The sequence below is a fragment of the Copadichromis virginalis genome, linkage group LG23 (genome assembly GCF_057382275.1).
Source record: "Copadichromis virginalis isolate Kocher_CV1m ecotype Utaka linkage group LG23, C_Virginalis_male_GT1.1, whole genome shotgun sequence".
Taxonomy (NCBI): Eukaryota; Metazoa; Chordata; class Actinopteri; order Cichliformes; family Cichlidae; genus Copadichromis; species Copadichromis virginalis.
The window spans coordinates 45,915,096-45,935,863 of NC_140639.1; the positions used below are offsets into that span (position 1 = coordinate 45,915,096).

The following is a 20,768-nucleotide window of genomic DNA, read 5'->3' on the forward strand; positions in this document are numbered from 1 at the left end:
ATGATGCTATATTTATAATTTAGTTTAAACCATCTTTCCTTTTTGATCATCTGTCCCTTACTGTAGTATAACTGTGTTAGGAAGATGTCACAACATGCCCAGCATGGGGCTCCTAAAAAACATAAAACTGTTCAACAAAAGAAATATTAATGTGGTGCTGGCCTTACACAGGAAGGCATTCATCAAAATGCGAACAGCAGAAAAACATCAGCGCACAACAGGCAAAGAAACACCAATCAATCACAATCAATGATAGAACTTATTATGGAGACTGAGATCCACGATTGGTTCAATATTTTATTCACTCAGAGAAATGGGTGAAATAAATAGGGGGGGGGGGGGGGGGGGTGATTGTTGTCACAGTAACTACTGTAATCGTCTTCACTGCTATAACATCTGAACACACAATGCATTTACATTAATCACGTTCAGTTAAATACATTAGCTAGCGCCAAAAAATGGCATACTGTATTACATAGCTTACATTAATGTGGTTCTGGTTTCAGTAATATGTCATTTGTAAGTGAAGTTTTAAAGATAAAAGCTTTAACAAAAGATTTTTTTCTCCCAATGGCACGAGAAAAGCGTAGCTTTTCTGTACAAATCACCTTTAGCGTGATCGACGAGGTCAAGTAGAAAACAACGAGTGTTACAAATCAAAGCCAGAATAAAAACATAACATCAAACATATATATGTATATATATAAAAAAAACATTGTACAATAAGTTGCGTACTGACATCATAAAAAAGATTTTCCAGTGTTGTATTGCTTTGCCTTTGGTATTGATAAAGAAGGAGTGCAGATCCGTCACTCTGAGTGTTTCGTTTACCTCTGAAAAAATTGTTAGAACTGCATGAAAACGAATGTGGGAGCTTTTCTGAGCATCGTTTTAGTGTACCGGCGCTTATGTGGAATAAAATAAAAACCTAATTGTTTTCTTAGTGTTCATATTGTTACATGGTTTCTGTTGATATTTTGAATTACATTGGGGGTTTTTAGGGTTAGACTATTTCCTACACTCTGGACTGTTCCCTGACATTTTTATTACTTTTATTTTACAGTGTACATATGATAAATAATGTGTTGCCACAAGTTAAGATGTGTTTTTAAAGGTAGCTTATACATTTTATTAATTTCACAACCATAAGATTGATCAGGAGCAAAATGCTGTTTCTTTACTTCAATGCTATCATCTAACTTTTTCCTTTTATTTTATCATTACAAAAAAAAGGAGTAACCCTGCATTACAATTTCAAATCAATTTTTTTGAGATATTGCTTTGGATGTGAAATTTGAAATGGATTTGAATCTGGAACTCCCTGATGGTCATCTTAATTCCTGAGAAACCTTTTGACATTAACTACTGTTGATTTATTTTCAGCAACTACCCTTTTCTATGATTTCTTGTTTATTATTTGACAAGTTTAAGCACAATTGTCTAAACCCAGAGGTGGATAAACTGACACAGTAGGTCCAAGCAAATATCAGTAAGGCTATGCACTTATATGGATCATTTTTGTATTAACACGACACTAAAAATGCAATTTAATCCCGTAAAACCTGTGAGGTCTCTTATAAGTGCTGGTAGACTTAGATTGCATTTAAAAAGTTTGTAGTTTTTTTAAGTTCAGAAATCAGTGAACCAAAGTGATTATATTAAAATCAGAAAATGAGAAATAAAATGTGGAGTGTGGGAATAAAATTCAAGTTTCAAGGAGGAGTTTCGTCCACACAGCTCAAATATCTGTGAAATATATATGCCCATGTAGAGCTAGTGTTCATGCCCAAGGCCAGTCAGTAAAATAATTTCCTAGCAATTGTGAAATGTTGCACTAAAAAGGAATGAGAGAGAAGTACACAAGTACAGGGAAAAAAAAAGTCTTGATTCTCGTGTCAGTGTTTCAAAGATGGCTAATCAGCTCGCCTGCAGGCTAGTATGGCTTCACAGCTTTAAGGTCAGTTGGGACAGCTTTGCCAACAGCTGGCAGGTGTTTTACATTGGTCCACAGTTTGGCACACAGGTCACTGTGAAGGTCAAAGCTAGTGGAAATGGAGACATGCTGCAGTGGAATTAACTATGAGCAGCTTGTTGTCCACACAGGTTCAATGATTTCCAAGTCATTAAAAAGTCAGGAACTAATCTCATCCTTCAGTGTCTGACACAAATCTCAGAGGTTTGTTTCGTCCCAGGTCGGGTCGTTCATGTTCTTCAGAACTCTCCTCACAATCCTCTCCAGCTCTTTCCTTGCCCGCTGTTCCTCTTCTAGCGTCCTCTTCATCCTCTTGTTGTCCTGGAGGAAGGGTGAAAGGATAAGGAGAAAAAAATAGATGAAAATAAATCAAAAGAGAGACAATAGATATCAAATTCATCGCCAAAAATAAAGTGAACCTGCAAAGGCAGAAACAGGCAGAGAAAAGGTCAGGTCAAAGCCACCACAGTGATCTAGGTCATAAATAGCATCGATGCACAGAAAAGGCTTCTTTCAGCTGCTCCGTTACACCAATATGGAACTTTTGTCTTGAAACCAAAGTAAAAAACCCATGACACTGCGCTGTGCTCCACACTAAGTATATTTTTACTCATTCAGGACCTGATCTCTGTTTAGAAACAGCCTCCATCCCTACTTTGTAGCTACTACAAAAATACTCCAAAGTATTAATGATCTGCAGTAATTCTGTCAGTAGAACCAAAACCCTAATTTCTTTTATTTGTATCAGGATAAAGGATCTGCCAGTACAGCATGTGTCCTTAATTAAACATGCAGGCATGCATTCAAACACACTGCCAGCAACTTCTTGGAGACCATCTGTGTTCTTGGACCTAATTTTGAACCTTTTATGTAAAACACGAGCAATAAACTGGTTACAGTAAGAAGATCTTGGCAGCAATAACTTTGTTTCTAAAAGAACTGGAGACAGACCTGTTTGAGTTCCTGGACTTCGTCTCTGAGGCTGTACACAGTGTCCACCAGACTCCTGCAGGCACAGAAAACAGTTCTTATTTATTTAGCTTCACCAGCACTGACTGAATATGCACAGTTTCACATGTTTAAGTCTCTGCATGAGTGTTGATGTAGGATTTATATACTTTGAGATTCTGTTTAGTATCCTCCACTTTCATTAAGCATATTTATGCCTTCGATTTTTAAAACGTTTCTTTTTATTTATTGCCATAATAACTGCATGCCCACAGGGATGACAAAGGCAGTATCAGTTTTCTGTATGTAAGCATTATAGCAAACATTAAAAAAAAATCTTTGTCTCTCACCTCTCCTCTACTACAGTCTGTCCATTGCTCCTTGTTTCCTCCACTATAATCTTCTCCTCTTCTGGGAACAACACCTGGACGTCCTTCCTACTGGAACCTGATTCGACATCGACAACAGTCAGGTTATTATAAAAAATATAACCTGTGTGACAAATGCACAAACCTCTTATCATTTCAACTTGTAAACATACAGTTCAAAGAACAATATCAGAGGCTTTAACAGGTGATGCCTTACAAACTACAAGCAAGCAAATGATATAATATTACCTTCACTGCTGGCAGATATAAGATAATGAAATGTGGCACTTTCAAACACAAACCTCTGACAGACGTCTGTTCCATAAGTGCACACTGAGAAATCTGTTTCATTTTACCTGGAGCCTGACTGAGGCTATATGCACTTAATCTCCTAGGACTTGGCATACACATATGTGGACGTCACATTTTGGGTTGTCTAGAGTCCAAAATACTAAATTTTGCTCTACAAGGGAGTGATATCCACTTACGAGGACATTATACTGTCTCTGTTTTATCGAAATCTAAAAAGAATATCCTCATATGTGGCTCTCATTTTTCTTAGAAACAAAAATCAGATAAAAAAAAAAAGATAATCTGGTGATTCCTTGTTTTTACATTCACTGGGTCATAATATGCCCAAATATCAAAGAGAAATTAAAAATGCATGCCATAGAAGAGTTCAGGTCTTAGGAGGTTAAACCTGCAGTGAAAGGCAATCTGTATGGTTGTCATGAACGTATCACCAGTTATTATGTTACTGTACTTGTCTACTTGCTTGTTTTGTTTGTATACATTTCAAACAGCAATAAACATACTTTACTATCAGGTATATTAGCAGACTGCTGTATGCTAATGAGAATACACACAGGGTAATACACAGAGATAACTACTGTGTACATATTATACAGCACAGATACACAGTACACAGGTATACGGACAGCAAGGGGAAGGTTTGAATCACTACACTAATATATAAAATGCTTTGAAGAAATATCTGCCCCCTTCCTGATTTCTTAGTGTTGTCCATATTTGTCACATTTAAATATTTCTGATTATCAAACAAATTGTAATATTAGACACAGATAATGAAAGTAAACACAAAAAATCTAAACTTAAATCCGATTGAGATGCTTTGCCATGACCTTAAAGAGGCAGTACATGCTTGAAACCCTCCAGTGTGGCTGAATTAACATGAATCTACAAAGACGAGTGGGCCAAGATTCCTCCACACTGATGTAAAAGACCAATTTCCAGTTATCACAAATGCTGGATTGTAGTCCTTTCTACCAAGAGGGGAAACAATCAGTTTTTACGGGGCAATTCGTTTTGGACACAGGGCCAAGAAGGGTTTGAATAAAAAAAATTTTACCATTTAAAAACTGCATTTTGTAGCTACTCGGATTATCTTTGTCTAAAATGTGTTTTATGATATGAAACGTAAGTGTGACAAATATGCAAAAACCTGGAAATCAGGAAGTGGGCAAATACTTTTCCACAACACTGTACATATCGATCACTATGTAAACCAGCTGGTTCAGCATCATGTCGGGGTTTGCAACATCGATATCTTACGGGAAAATGAGGCAGTCCTGTAACTATGGGCAGTCCAGATACTGTCATAATCCGAGTCCTCTGATTGGTCAGAACACGGAGGGTTGCCAGGCAAGCCAGCCACTGTGAGGCTGTTGTCAGCGAGTACGTGGTTGTGCATGAGGTCAGTTCCTTGCCAGGCTTTACAGAACCAGCAATGGACGGCATTTGAAAAACCAAATTGAATGTTTGGGGGATGAAGGAAGGAATATAAACCAAAGTGAAAGTGTAACCGATAATTTATAAAACCAGAAAACCAGGTTGTATGGGATAAAAAATATAAACATAGTGATGACAAAATTAACAAAATAAATGGATGATGTTAATAAAACCCAGTAGCACAATGTGTATGTTAACAGTTAATACAATAATTGGAGCATGAGGAAAACAGAGGAAGTGAGGTAAGACATAAAAGGAGAAGAGAGAAAAAACTGTTAGAGCCAAAAGCAGAAAACAAACAATGGTTTCCAATAAGACACAGCAACTATGTAGTTCTACGCATGATGCGTTTACATATGTTGCGCTGATGGATGTGTGCGTACTCACTGGAGTTAAGAGTCTGTCGTGTCTTGGCACTGGTACAATAAGCTTCAATGACTTTGAGTATCTGAGCATCCTCCTCTAGAGCTGCTGTACCTGAGAGACAAGGGCAGACCAGGGAACTGAGCTGATGAGACTGCACCTACACGCCCTCTGGTGGACATTTCTTCACTGTACAGCTTTCTAAAAGATTCAATAAAGGCTGACTCCAACTTCAACCACATATCAAAGTTAAAGTGATCACCAAAGAAAATCTACACAATTTGGATTTCAGCAGAGGTGAGGACTATGCATTGTTTTTATTAAAAACTGGGTTTCTGCTAATGAAATGAATATGCTGGTTTACTCTCTTAGAGAGAACTCCTTCCATTCATAAAATCTGATAGAAATGTACTTAATGGGCTGTCACAATGGACGAGTTACTTTCTTGAGTCTAAGACACTTCAAAAACTATTCCAGTTTTATTCAGTGTTACACTGCTGTCCAGCTGGAAGTTTAGCAAAATGCGTGACTCTGACAGATTAAAGATTATAGTACTTAAACATTATCTAATAGAAGCAACTGAAGAAATTTAGATTCACTACTAATAATATTATTAGTTATGTTGCTATGAAGTAATAGAAGTCCCCATGGCAACATTTTATAGTTGAAAGTTCAAGTTTCTGTTCTTACTTTTTCTGACAGTGAAGTCCTCTTCTGATGGTTTCCTCTCTGGCTTCCTCTTCGGGAGGAGCTTCTTCACATTCTTAGGACTCCTACTCATGTCCTTCAAAAAAAGATAAAAAATAAAATTCAGATTTCACTTTTTCAGTCAAGTCTTGGATTATATCACGCAATACAACAGAAGTGAATTTAGAAAAATGTTTGCAAATAAAGGACACCAAAAGCAATATCTATTCTGTAATAAACTATAAAATCGAGCACCTCCTTGTAGCAGAGAGCAGCAGAGGGCCGGAGTGGAGGAGCAGGGCGAAGGCAGCTTAAGCTCCAGGGTTTGGGGGTACTCGGTGGCTCCAGGGGTCCCCACATAGGGCTGCTGATTCCCATTCCATGCAAGGAGACATGGGGAAGGGTGTGGTAAGTGCTCACACTGCTCCCTCCACGAGACTCCGAGTTTCTAGAGGGAGTGACAGGGTGAGAGGGCAGCTGGGAGGAGGTGGGTGAAGTGGAAAAAGAGGAGGAATCAGAGGAGAGGAAATTAGAAGGAAATGACGTGGATGAGCTGTAATTCATTTATTTTGTAGAAAATGTGCCGACTTACTGTGTGACAGACAGACAGAGTCTTGTGTGTGGATGCAGCCGGAGCGTGGGTGTGTTTAGTGAGAAGGTCCAGCCATTCCTGCAGATCGTGCTGACTGTTACATGCTACCTGGATGCGCTCACCCTGGCTGCCTGCACAATGACCCACACAAAGTGGAAGATGTTAATATTGCAGACAAGCACACACATCATACAAATACAAAAGAAACCTGACCTTCCTCTCCCCAGTCAGTCATTCTTATATTTTCCAAATTATGCTGAATGTGCTACTTGTGTTTTGTACGACAGCCCTTACTTTTTATCCATAAGCAAAACTGACTATTTTTTACTATATACAGATCAGTTCAAATCAAGGCTTTGTGCAGGCCAGTCTGTAACATTCATTTTGGGTTTCTGGCGGGAGGCGTGTTGGATGACAAAGCGAAGAACCAGACTCAGTTTTGCTTTCTTGAGGGTTTCTTTCAGAATCTTCACAAATCCGTCGTTCTTCATGATTCCTTCCATATTGACGAGATTCTCAGCAGCAGATGCACTGAAGCATTCTCACAGCATAATACTCCCACCACTGTTTGGCCTTTGGGTTGTACACCTCTTCCTGCTTTCTCCAAACATAAGCAACGTCTCTGCCCTAGAGCCCTAGTTTTGTCTCATCTGACCAAAGGACGCAGTTCCAGTGTGAACGACTGTGTGACGACTTCTCCAGGTCGTCTTTAGCATATTTCAGTCTAGCTTGAAGCTGTCTTTTCTGTAGAAGTGTTTTTGTTTTCTTGGACTGCAAACTTGCAACCAACTCCTGTGCAGGATTCTAACAATTACAATACCAGACTTGGCTGACTCATTCATGGGTGTCCTGATAGTTGTTCTGGATAGATCTCTCAGTAGTTTAATTTCCATAGTCTTTGGAATAATATTGTTTCACAAAAAAGAAGAAGTGTAGGTAAAACATAATAAAAAAAATTCTGAATTTTCTAAAATATTTTGTGAAGATAGTTTGTATACATGTTAAATTTTTAAATATGTCCTCAAAAAAGCAAATTATACTTGAGGGTTAAACTGCAACAGTAATCACTTTATGCTTTTCAGCATGTCCTGCAAGGAGTGTATCTTCTGGGTTCTTATTATTAATGAATTTATGCAAAAACAATCCCTGAATCTCAGAGTTTTGGCGAAAATGCCCGGACTCCCAGTGTTCCTGCCTAATGTAAATATGAGATCATCAGGAGCAAACTGTCTGTGAAACCCCATATTTGAAACAGGCCATGAGTGTAAAGATGCTGAAATCAAGTGAGATTCTATAAAAGAGCTAAGCTGAAATGTCTTGTAGTAAATGAAGAAAGGGGCTGACCAGATATTTCAAAAGCATTCTTCAAGTTTTCTCCATCCTCTATCCTGGAAATAAGCATTCCTGATAATGGTATCCGCCCCTGCAGACACAACCAGAAACAGTGTTCATCAGTGCACCAGATAAGCTAGTAATGTTTGACACCTCAAAGAAATACATGCATGTTAGTGACAGGAACATTACTGTGGAAATTACAGCGATCAAATCAAGTGTGCCATACCTGATAGATGAATCCACTCATTCTCAGGCTGGCAGAGACCATGAGCAGAGTGTGATGGAAGAGAAGGAGGTAGCATTCATTTGACTCCTGAAAAATAGGATGTTTTATTGGATTATTGCAGGGGTTTACCTTGCACTATAAAAGTGCCAAGTGCTGTATAAATAAAATTGAATTGAACTGTGAACTGAATGGTGTTCATTGTGGGAGTGAATATAAATTTCTGGTACATTCACACGGCACAGTTTGTGTAAACGCTAAGTTTAACAAGTATGCTCAGGTTTTTCTGGCTAATCAGTAGCTGGCCTGTGAGTATGCCTTTCATTTCAGAAAGACAACAACAGGTTCTGTGTGTTGTTAAGCTCTTGCAGGTCGTGATAAGTACCGGACAGTTCTGTGAGTGAACTGCGGCCTGGGACATGTGAAGGACAGGGCCAAGAGTTCGGATATCATCTCCCTCCCAGTTTCTGATCGGCTCTGTTAAAATCTGCAACACCAGTTCCTTCTTCTTCCTGATTTCCTTACACTGAGCCTGAGGACACAGAAACACAGAACAGGCATTCAAAAGCTCCGTGACATCATTTCTGATTGATACAGTGAAACAGAGGTTAAATGTACAAAAAACAGGTCATAAAATTACACTCAAACTCAAAAAATGTAACATAAGACACCATTAGTCGCCTCTTATGGGTTACTTTCTGCAGGTTGAGTAGTTTGATACACTTTGTACCCCTCATTTCTGGGCTACATTAGCATGCACATTACGTTTGACTAGCTTAATGTTTAAGGACTGATAAGCATGTGTCTTACAGAGAGGTTTTTAAAGGCTGTCATAGAAGCCTGTAGATCAGCTCTGTCAGGGTGTTGGTCCTAAAAGACAGACAAGATTCAAGATTTAAGCACATGAAAACAAATAACCTTTTTCCCTCTTGTCAACATTCTCTGCCCCAGTTATCATCATTCGATAAAATGATTCAATTAAAGTTTGCAGGACTTGAGTATACTAGCAGAGATGCAGAAAGACAGGGAGCAATTCAAGCTTACTTCCATATGTCTGTCCAGTTCTTTCAGCAGGGTTGGGTATCTATCCAGTCTGATGAAGGGTTTACTTAGGCTAGTGGTCAGTGCCAAGATCCCAGGGGGGGGTGCTCCTTTTGACTCCATGTACTCTTTCAGCTCCTCACTGTGATACACACACACAGACAAAATATACAAAATACAGCACATGAGCTTACTCTTTCGGGATAGAAAGTTTTTTTCTGTGGATTAAAATGATCAGACAGTACCTGTGTTGTGTCAGTACATTGACAGCAGAAGGGTGATTAGAGCAGTAGGTCAAATAGATTTTCTTCATCTGGGGGATCAGGCCCAGGAAGAACCCTCCAATCCTCTGCTGGCTCTCAGGAAGTCTACACACACAAATGACATGACAATACCAGTCTGGATAAAAGCAGAATCCTAGTATACTTGCTGCACATAAAGATAAAAGTTTCACTCTGTGGTAATTATGGGTGTTAGCCAGCCTTCAGCCTTAACATAAAACAGAAGTGAAAACTGATGGGAAAACAACATTTCAAGACCAAACTTTAAAACTATAATGTCTTCTGTTAAAGAGATCATTTAGTGACACACAACCAATCGTCATCTATACGAATGAAACACAGGCTCAGCTGCTGTTGTTCATCAGGTTTAAGATTTTTATTACCCCCCAAAAAATCATTATCATCATTGTGTACTTGTCCAAACTGGAAAAACCGGTTGTATGACTTCATATGACCAATAGATGTCGCTGTTGTTACAATAATCGCCAACATGAAGGTCCATTCAGGACAGCTGCTGGTCTGAGTAATCTTAGTGCAACAGGATGTGAACATGGGAAGTTCATCTGAGTATTGTGCATGTTTTAGAAAGGCTATAGAGAAGTTATATGATAGTCAAAGTTCAGAAAAACATATGCTACATGTGTAATTAACAACCTGCAAATACAGCAGTCAAACTTTATTCAGTAAAACAAGCAAGGTTCAGAGAAGAAAGAAATGTCTGTCACTAACAAACTGACCAGTCAGTCCAAACTCCGTCCATGCATCCATCCAGTCTATCACAGGTCATCAGTCAAAACTCAAAAATATTACATGCACAGTAAAGACTAAGAAAATAAATATATACTGACTTGGTGTGCTCTTCCAAAGACTGAACCAGCATTTGCTGAAAGGTTGAAATGTCTTCCAGGTTTGCCTGAATGTGACCGATGTCAACACTGCTGAGTCTGCAGAAGAGAGGAGAGAGCAGAGCATTAACTCTGATCGTGTGTCAGAAAATATCTAACACACAAGTGTGACACACCACACTGTATATATACAGACAGATATACAGATAACCTGTCAGATCGATCCAACTATTTCATGAATTATATTCAGCCAAGTACTGTTAAAACCTGACTTGTAATTTCAAACATTTATACCCTATAAGGATAATACAGAAAAAGTATATTAAGGAAAATGTATTCAAGGTAAAGGCACTGTAATTTAAAGTACATGTCTGATGTGGATCTACCTGAAATATATAATAACAGTATGCCTGGCTCCAGAATGTACAGGGACAGCAAATAATATATTCTGTCATATGTGTGTGTAAATATTAGATATATGTGTATACATATTCAATTTAGATTTACGACAGTGTAATAGATATGCCTGTGTGCGTTTCCTCCCCCTCTAAAATCTGACTCTGTTGAATAAAACAACGAAAGGTGTAAAAATAACTCTACCTGTCTGTGGGATGAAGTGGGCGAAGGTATGAACCCAAGAGACTCTGTAACTCCCTTGAATATTCAGTCTCTGCTTCCAGGATGTTCTGTAGGACCTGAAAAAGCCATCACACACACACACACACACACACACACACACAACATTTTCCATTACTTATGTTAAGTGATACTATTAAAATATAAAAGAAAAGAGTGAAAGAGTGAAAAAGTGCCAGGCCATTGAGTTTCCTATCACTGTAAACGTCTATCTTCAGGTTTTGGATAATTGTACAGCGTTATATGAGTTTATAAGGAAACAGCTTTTCAGTGGGAAGTGCATTTGCCACAAACTAACAGGGAAAGTCACTGGAGCCTTCGGGAACTGTAGTGTTGTCCTGGCTCGATTAGCTTTCCAAGGGTCTGACTCCGCAGGCTAACTGGCTAATCTCGCCATGACATCAGAAACCTCACAGTAATGAGGTTAATGAATTGCACGGTGACAGATAAGACAGCGCTGTGTCTCCCCTCAGGCCAGGAGCCAGTATATGTTTACCAGCATTTTAAGCAACTGTAAATTATATTTTTGTATATATTATTTTATATATTATATTTTTTTTATTTAAAAATGATCTATAAGAGGAGATGGAGACGATGCCAGTGTGCAACCAATCATGAAAAAGCACACAAACAGATGAAAAGCATGCATCTTCTACTTTAAAAGCTTCTGTTCTAAGGCTTTGGGGGATTCTTTTATGAGAAAAAACACAATAACTTTTATCTATGTCTTCGTGTTTTTGAATTTCTTTCTTAGGAACAGCTTTGACTTCAGGCACGTCTGTGTGTGTGTGTGTGTGTGTGTGTGTGTGTGTGTGTGTGTGTGTGTGAGAGACACACTCAGGTAAACCACCCAATGATGGATAGTCTTGTGAGGTTTTGCAGCTTGTTGCATTATTGAAACACTCACAAACACTCACGCAAGCATCAGCAGTAGCCAACCCTGAGGCAAGGCTGCCCCAGAAACCAGTGGAATGGAAGAAATAACCTACATTACATCTGCGCCACACTCACACACACACATATGCACGTACACACAAGGATGACACACGTAGGGGTGCTATGCAAGCTCCACAATTACATGCTACACAATCATTAAATAGATGTGTGGAAAAGAACAGATTGCAACAGTCCACAAAAGCCCACACACTTAAGAAATCCATCCATTGGCACAATGTAGGTGAGCAAACACTCACACACAAATAGAATTTCTTAAGATTGTGATACTTACCACATTGTAATAGGTCTTGTTGATGATAGTGGTATCAAAGCCTTTAGGCGGACTTTTGAGCGTCCCAGACTTTGGCTTGTCTAACGTTTTGTCTAAAAATATCAACAAAAGAAAAAAAAATGGAGAAAGAGGGTCACTGGCTTTAAAATAGAGATAAAAACAAAATACAAGCTACATACAAATGTTGTCAAATAAAAATAAAAGTGATGTGCTCATATAACAACACAACACATTCTTAAGTCACTGTGTGTTTTACTTTACCAACTTAACTCCCTACAGTTTTCTTTCTAAGAATTTAAGACAAACTTGATCAAAAGGCAAAGGTCAACAACCAAAAAGTAACAGTTCTGATCGCTCACACAGCAACTAAAGCAATAAATCTTCCTTTCACTGTGGCGCACTGATACCGAACGTCTCATCTAGTAAAAAAAGATCAACAGTCGCTGCACAAGAGCACCCAGAAAATCTCCCTCAGAAAATGTCACATAGAAACAAATTTTTTGGGATGAAAGCTCCAACATTCTCCAACTGCAGGACAATGTTGTGGCTGATCCAGTATGTAGGTCAACCAGTGATTGAATGCTATAACTCATTGACTCGACAATGTCATGTCATTTCATTGTCCAGGCCACTGTTATTACAGCCCTGGGTGGCCCATAACAGAAACCTTCTCGTATTCTTCTCTTCACTATTTGTAGACACTGCAAAGTAAGGCAAGACGAGCGACAACAGCACAAAAGTATGTTCCAGATAATGGTCACCTTAATGCACTTTTTAAACTCACCCGACAGACTGCAGAAACTAAAGAGCAACCTAAGGAAGCTATGAAAGACACTTTCCTAGATCTTGGTTCATTGCTCTCAAAAAGAATGCTTTATGTCATCGCTGTTGACTCTACAAACAGGCACAGCAATCACAAGTATAAGCCTGCTATCTCACACATCAAACAACTCCCACTGGACATTTGGATTTACTGCCATTCCTCAGAGTGTTGTTATCACGGTTGAAGTTTTCTGCTGTGATGTTAAAGTCAGGAAGTTTCTTTTTATACAGCAGTTCTGGAACTTCCTTTCTTTGTGTTATTGCAAAGCTTTCTTCCTTCTGTCCTGCCTTTCCTCCCCCAAAAGCAACAAAACTAACCAACAAATTTAACCTAAGATGTCAAAAAAAGAAACACCATGTTAGTATTAAAATAAAGGCAGAAAAAGCTCATATATGTTGATTATTGTTGAATTCCAGGGTGAAGAAACCTAACTATGCAACTATGTTAAAGAACGGCGAGGAATGAGGGGAATTTCTGAACAAAACAAACAAACCCAAAAAGAAATATGACATATGAAATAAATCTCAATTACAGTACGTGCCAAGGATATCTTGTCCAGTCCTTGAGAAATCATTCAACTAAAAGAGGTCAGGAAGTTATAATCAGTAAGAACAGACATGCAGGAAGTCTGTTTGTGTGTATCTGGTTGTGTGTCTTTGCTGCTGCTTTGGGGGAAACAACCCTCACTTTAAATTGATATTAGCAGTGTTTTTTTTTTTCAATTCCAATGTTTATTTTACTGCATTTTAAAACTTGAAACTGTCATATAATATTAATGGCTCATATCGTGCACGATGGAAGCAAAATGTTCAAAATATTTTATAAGCAAGCTGCTCTAAATCTGCTGACAGGCTTGAAGATGGGAATATGTAAAGTCAAACATCTTAACATGAGGCCCATGTGCAGAAAGGTATCAAACTGTCCTCTGTGACCAAAGCAATAAGGAGTTATTTCTCCTCAGTGGTGCACAACATCTGAAGCAGTAATAGTTTAACCCACCATTTCCTTTCAGCTCCCGTACATAGTTACTGGGGAACCACCCAGTCTTGTCCTTCAGCGTGCCTTCCCACCAGCCCCCCTCCTCCTGCCTGGTCACAATAATGAGGTCACCCTTGGAGAAAGACAGTTCGTCCTCATTGGTCTGCTGGAAGGGGAAGCGTGCCCTGACCAACAGCTGGCCACACCCACTGCCCTCTGACATGTCCTGTGAACGAGAGGAGCGGAAAACAACGTGAAAACAGAAAGCTGTTATTTATTAGTCGTGTTCAGGCAGGCACCACCTTCAGGGGACTTTAGAGGATTAAACTTTTTCACAACACAATAATATTTCTAACCCTGTTGCTGTTTGTTTGCTGTTATTACCGTTCTTATCTTTGACGTGGTTACTCACCAGGCTGCGGTACTGAGGCTGCAGCAGTTTCAAGGAGCGACTCTGAGTGTTCAGAGAGTCAAAGGACTTGATCCTTGAGGTTGAGGAGTGTGCCACACATACGGTGTCCCCAGAAACACTCAAATCTGCAAATGCATGATGCAACTGAATACATCTTAAATTCATGTGGTGGCCAAACAGGAAGATGCTCCAAAAAAGTCCAAATGTTTGCAGAGATGGAATAAATACTGCTCTCACACACACACACAGTGATCTTACCTTCAGTAGCTTTGTTGAGGGCAACCAAGGAGTTTAGCACCTTAGAGAAGTTCAGTCCCTGCAGCAGGTCATTGACCTCGAAAGGCTTCAAGGAGAGAAAACCAAATAAAGAATATGAAGGGAATTTTAGAACAGCAATAAACCATAGAGAGGTTTGACGTAAAGTGGGGAAAATACACATTCATAATAAATTCATAGAGCATGACATCAAGAATCACACAAACTGCCTTCCTGAAATAGCTGTGCATGTATCTCACATAGAAATGTGGAAGCAAATAAAAGGGGTTTGAAAAACAAAGGGCAACAAAAAACAAGACTACAAGAAAATATCTTCTTCCTATTTGGTTCACTTCAATAATTGTAAATGTACATAATGAAGAAGTATGTCTGCCTAAAAAATTAAGAAACACAAGTAGTTAGTGGGGGGCTTACATCCCTACTCCAACTACAGTCTGGACCAGGATTACTTAAAGTCTGAGCCCCCCCCCCCTCATTAATCTCCACATTACACACACAGACACACAAAACCATAATCAACATACTTGTGAGGCTCCTAATCTTGTGTACACCACACACACTGAATGACTTCTAAATTCCCAAGCCGTGAAGGTGGGGCGATACTGAGGCATAAAAATCAGCTTTGGAAAATAGAGCTATTTAAAAAGAAAGAACATCTGTAATCTTCATTCTCTGTTTCTGCGCAGACTGAGTCGCTTTGATCTAATAAATAAAACCACACTGTCCTTTTATGTTGCCTTTTTCGGAAAGTGCTCTGGTTTGATTTATGCATACAAGCTTGACTGGTAGTCAAGAGCAGCGTGGACCCAAAAGTTAATTCACACGTTCACCTCTCCTACTGGCACTGGCCCAAGACACAAAATGAGACTTAGCAACAGTGCTACAGCTGCATGTGAACACATTTTAGCAGTTTAATGCAGGCCCCTGATCAATCTGACACCTGACACAAAAAAAGCACTTTAACTAATGAAGGAAAATGCATTTGACACAGACATCCTACGTGTTACATTTGGCAGTTACTGACAAATGTTCTTACTTCTGTCCAACCAGAGTCCTAAGATTTAGGCTAGGATTACTTTAGCTCCACTGAAGCATATTAGGCTGAAAGAAAAAATGTACTACAATTACAAATTCAGACAATCCTTAAAAAAAAAAAATCAAGCATGCAATATGCTTGTCTTACACTTTGCCCTGTAGATTTTCTCGCCTGCATCTGTAGACGAGCACCTACCGTCACAACTCACTTACAACAAACACCTGTCATAGGTCAAACAGCTTACCTGATTATAGGCAGCACTTGATCTACTGTTGCAGCGAAGGCACTCAAAATGCACAGGATCACTGTCCCACCCTGGTCAAGTTTAATTAACAGCAGACGCCAATCTATGATCACGACTGTTTTTTGGGGGGGTTTTTATTAACTGTGCAGCTCTTCTTAATCACGTTCAGCGTTCGTCCACGCTCAAGCCGGCACTTATTGCCCGCTCTCTAATCCTCTTGTGCTGGACACACACAGTCTGGCTCGCCCTCTTCTTGACCCGAGGACTGTCTGAGAGAATTACAATGCTGATGTCAGTCAGACTGCTAGTAATGGAGACCTTGGCTTCCAGCAACATGGCTGGCATGCCTCTAATCAAGCTGATTGGAAAACCCACTGGCTCGGGCTGCCTGGCGTGCAGCATTACATCAGCCCACTCTTTTACTCTCCTTCATTTCATCTTTTCATGCTCCTTCCATTCCTCTTCTAAAAGCCCACAGTTGTTTTCCAAGTCCTGAGCGAAACCACGCTACACGTCTAGAACCTTGACTCTTGTGTTGCGTAATCTACTCTTCTCAATTATGACCCCATGGCTTTTTCCACGGCTAAGATCAATAGTGTGTACATGGGTGTGTGTGTGTCACATCATACACTATTTACTAGCTTTCTCTTCACACTCACTGTGAGCCAGGATATAACCTGGATCCTGGGCCTGCCGTTGTGCAAACACAGACAGAAGCACACACCCTAATATGCGATTCTGAACACTGAGAGCGGTATGGATATTTTTAGCACAGCATTTTATAACAAATTCAATATCCAGCTTCATACTTAACCCTTTCTTTGCCAAACAACTGCTTATTCATTCCCAAATATTAACGGCAGTAGTTGAAACAGCATTCAGATCAGCAGAAAAGTCTGCTCCACCTCCAACAACACACTCCCTTTGACTTAAAGCACGCCCCAAATGAGAACTATGGTAATGATCAAGTCACACATTAACTACCTGTGTTTTTCTCTTATTCCAAATGGGATCACCCACAACTCAATGGTATCGACCAGCAACGCACCAATATAACCGACAGACATTGATGTCATTCTCTGTCATTATAAAGGATATTAACCTGTGGTGATGGCCTGTGTTTAGCTGTTGTGTCCCACGTGGAAGCAAAGAATAAACAAGTGATAAGAAAAATGACAAATAAATAAAAAAACATAAAAATGGATCACTCCTAGCATCAGCTCTTTTTATTTTAGACCCTAGTATGGGCCCAGAATTTCACATTTGGTGCATCTTTAGTCTGGACTATAGTCATCCTGAAAACAAACATACCCAATTATTGATCTGTTGTGCAGTCTGAATACTGCTGCCAAGTCAGAAATGAAAACAGAGCATCCACGCTTATCTCTGCTTCTTGTTTCCATAACTACAAATGGTCTACAGGCAGCAACAGCCATACAAGCCTGTGGGCTCGAAACATCTTTGAGACAGACTGAAAATCAACTCATTTTGGCCTACTTTTACTGGCTCTGCTCCTCACAGTCAACACCACAGCTGGTGCTTTTCAGCATGGGTAGAGGAGTGTATCATATGAGGATACGCCCACCTTGTCTAAATAAAAGCAAAACTGTGCAACTTTTATATAAAGCACCACGCATGTAGGCGTTTGCTAAAGACTTTATCAATGACTAACTAGTAAAAACTATAACTTTCGAGTTTATTTTTATGAAAAATCATTCCCAAGTTTGCCTGGACCACATGAACATCACATAAACCGCACACCTGATGATATAAAGCCTCATATTTACAGATTATTATACAGTAATAAAGCTTAAAAGTGTCTGAATACCCCAAAATGGCTCATATAGGTATGTACAAAGCTTTAGTAAGCATTAATAAAGCTGAAAAGGGCTTCCATTAGGATCTATTTCTTATGAGGTCACCTTCTTCCAGTGTTTTTCAGTGTTTATAAATATGTAATTAACGAATTGAATTAAAACAAGTGGACACAATTGTGTCGTTGTGTTTTAATGCTTCCTCGAGGAGAAATAGCCACAGGTATTCACTCATTAACGACACACTTTCAGCTCGTGAGTACTGTCTCGTGCCATTAGCAGCTACTATAACAAATGCATTTTTTAAGTAAAAAAAAAAAAGAGGGTCCATTCAAACAATGAAACTCTCTGTGAAACCACAGGACACGCTGCACCCGAGGCTTCCCGCAGTTAATGGGCACATTACGGGTGCATTAACTCACCTCCACACCGAAAGCCCCGCAGCCTTTAACAAACTCGGTTATGTTCCTCTGACACTCGCTGTCGCCCCTCGGCTCCTGGAAAAACTGTGCACGAAGAAAAAAACACAACAACACCAAATTAGCCCAAATTGTCAACTCATAATAGACACAGAAGAGTTCCTGAAGGTGTCTAAGGTTTCGTCCGCTTGAAAACAATCTTATTCCAGCCGTTTGCTGCCTATGCACTTGCTGCTTTCCAGGATCAAGCCAGCTCGGGTAATCAGTCAAACTTCCGGGTTTAACTTTCAGAGTAAAAGCATTATTTTCATACCTTTAACTGCCTGCTTTCGTTAAACAATAATAAGAAAGTAGCCAACAAATACACAGAGCTTGTACTATAATGTAATTTTTCAGCTAGTTCATCGGGTTTTAATGTTATCATCATACACTACTTATCACAAAATGTGCTTAACAGAAATAAAAAAAACAACATATATCGTCTAACTTAAAATAAGCGCATAGTCTTCACCGAAGACAACTAGCTATGAGCTATCCTCCTAAATAAGAAAAATAATAATAATAATTCTAATGAGCAACAAGCCGTAGATAATGACATGGTTCGTGCCTTTATTTTGATAGGACGACTCCCTCCCCTCCCAGGGAGGTTGGATAAGTAGGATATGACGTTGACTGGTTCATGGTCCACTGTGTGTGTGTGTGTGTGTGTGTGTGTGTGTGTGTGTGTGTGTGTGTGTGTGTGTGTGTGTGTGTGTGATGAGCTGATAAGCCTGTACATTAAAGCAGTAAGCTTCCTAAACTCTAGAACTGGCTCTGACTTCCTATGAAGCAAAACACATGTAGTGTCATAGTTGAATAATGATGATATAAGTAGCGTGCATTAAGCATAATTGGCAGTTAGAAGTATTTCTGCTGGTATTAGGTGCGTTTCAGTAAAATATTATATTATTAATGCAGAAGTCGGGTCACATTTACATATAACTTCACAAGCTGCCTCCTGCTTTTATATTCCCATAGACATGAATATTTTTTTAATTGTGAAATGAAAATAACACTTGAGGGGAAAAAAGAAGCCTGTACTGCAGTGGTGAGTATCAAATTGTTTGTATTTTCAAGTAGCAAGAACTGATTTTAGATTTTCCTCACAATCAACTAAAAAAAAATGTAAGAGAAAAAAATCTTATATTCTGCAAAGTGATTGGGGTGGGGGTTTTTTTGTTTTTGTTTTTTAAGATTGTTATTTTTGAACCCTACACATCCAGGGATATTTAATTCCGCAGGATGAAGCTTAATTGGTCTCATGTAATATTTATCATGAAGCTCTTATCATGAACACTTTTAACACAGTTTTCCTTTCTTTTGCTTCCCCATATTATATCGATTTCACTGGGTTATTATTAGTCAGTTGTACCTCTTTCTCCCCTTGCATTTACTTACTTTGTCCACCGTCCCGGGTCTGAGTCGCTCCAGCAGCCTGCACAGCACCGCTCCATCCTGCAGGGACGCCTGGAGGAAAGCCTCTGGATCCGAGATGCTTTTCTTGGGAGACTCCAGGACTCCGAGCGTTATGAGCCACGTTACCGTCTGTTCGGCTGAATTCATGCTTGACTTTCAGATGTCATAAAAAACAACAAAAGCAGCGGCGGGGGGTAGCAGCAGCACTCTCCCCTGTTAGTGTCTGCGCTAACCTACTTGTGGTTTGTCCAAAATCAGACGGCGGCGTCAGCCCCGCCTTGTTTTGAACACTACAATCAGCGCGCACTGGCTGGATCCTCTGCGCTGTTTTTTCCTGCTATAGAAAAAATAAGGTGGAAGTGAGAAATACCGCTTTTCCTTCCTCTAACAGCCCCTCATTGTCTGCGCTCTGGCTCTCCCTCAGCGGATGTTGGCATCACCTTTGCTCAAACACAACTGTAGCAGCGGCATTATTGTCAAACCAGCTGCTCCAAGAAGCAACTTCCTTTAATGGTTTACAAATTAAAAGTCTAACGCAACAACAACAAAATGAATCTGATACAAAGTAACTACAGGGCCAGTATTGCTTATACCGATACTGATCCCGATACTTTTAATCTATAAAAGCAGCTTATTTAGGGGAGCTCAGTGTTTCATAACTTTTCGAGGAATCAATTTTTGGGGGAAAGCTGGACTCTTTGCACTTAGGGTCAGTATCTGTTGTTTAAAAATTCTATAGGTAATAAAAAAATACAATTGACAGTCAACACAAAAGAATTCAAACATTTTTTTTAGAATTCATGTTTGATTTATACTTTTTTATTTACAAAATTTAATTTACTGTCGATATTTGGCAACAAGACACAGGCTGAGCTGGCTGACATAATAGTGTGCATGTGGTATTGCTAAAGCAGCATTTCTGTATAGTACCACTGAAAATTCAGTTTAGAGGACACAGTAAAGTGTCAAGTCTGTTGTTTAATTAGAGAAAGCACTAAGACAGAATGAGGCCATGGTCTTTTCCATGGTGGAGTGACTTTTCG

At 39.4% G+C, this 20,768-nt stretch overlaps 1 protein-coding gene across 2 annotated transcripts; it reads right to left on the reverse strand.

Moving 5' to 3' along the window:
• Nucleotides 1-261: 261 nt before the first annotated feature.
• LOC146681763 (rho guanine nucleotide exchange factor 7-like) lies at nt 262-20,160 on the reverse strand. 2 transcript variants are annotated; one of them, XM_085448249.1, is made up of 22 exons: nt 19,708-20,160; nt 18,274-18,357; nt 14,740-14,824; nt 14,482-14,606; nt 14,091-14,295; nt 12,269-12,360; nt 11,005-11,099; nt 10,408-10,503; nt 9,524-9,646; nt 9,282-9,420; nt 9,048-9,107; nt 8,623-8,769; nt 8,241-8,327; nt 8,024-8,102; nt 6,680-6,810; nt 6,343-6,564; nt 6,091-6,184; nt 5,425-5,514; nt 4,861-5,019; nt 3,271-3,367; nt 2,924-2,978; nt 262-2,293 (listed from the first exon to the last, which is right to left on the reverse strand). In XM_085448249.1, the coding sequence occupies exons 1-22, from the start codon at nt 19,870-19,872 to the stop codon at nt 2,171-2,173; spliced, it is 2,553 nt and encodes an 850-aa protein (XP_085304375.1). In that variant the 5' UTR covers nt 19,873-20,160; the 3' UTR covers nt 262-2,170. The 2 variants fall into 2 exon arrangements, with proteins under 2 accessions (XP_085304375.1, XP_085304376.1); XM_085448250.1 differs by lacking the exon at nt 4,861-5,019.
• Between the last annotated feature and the right edge of the window lie 608 nt (nt 20,161-20,768).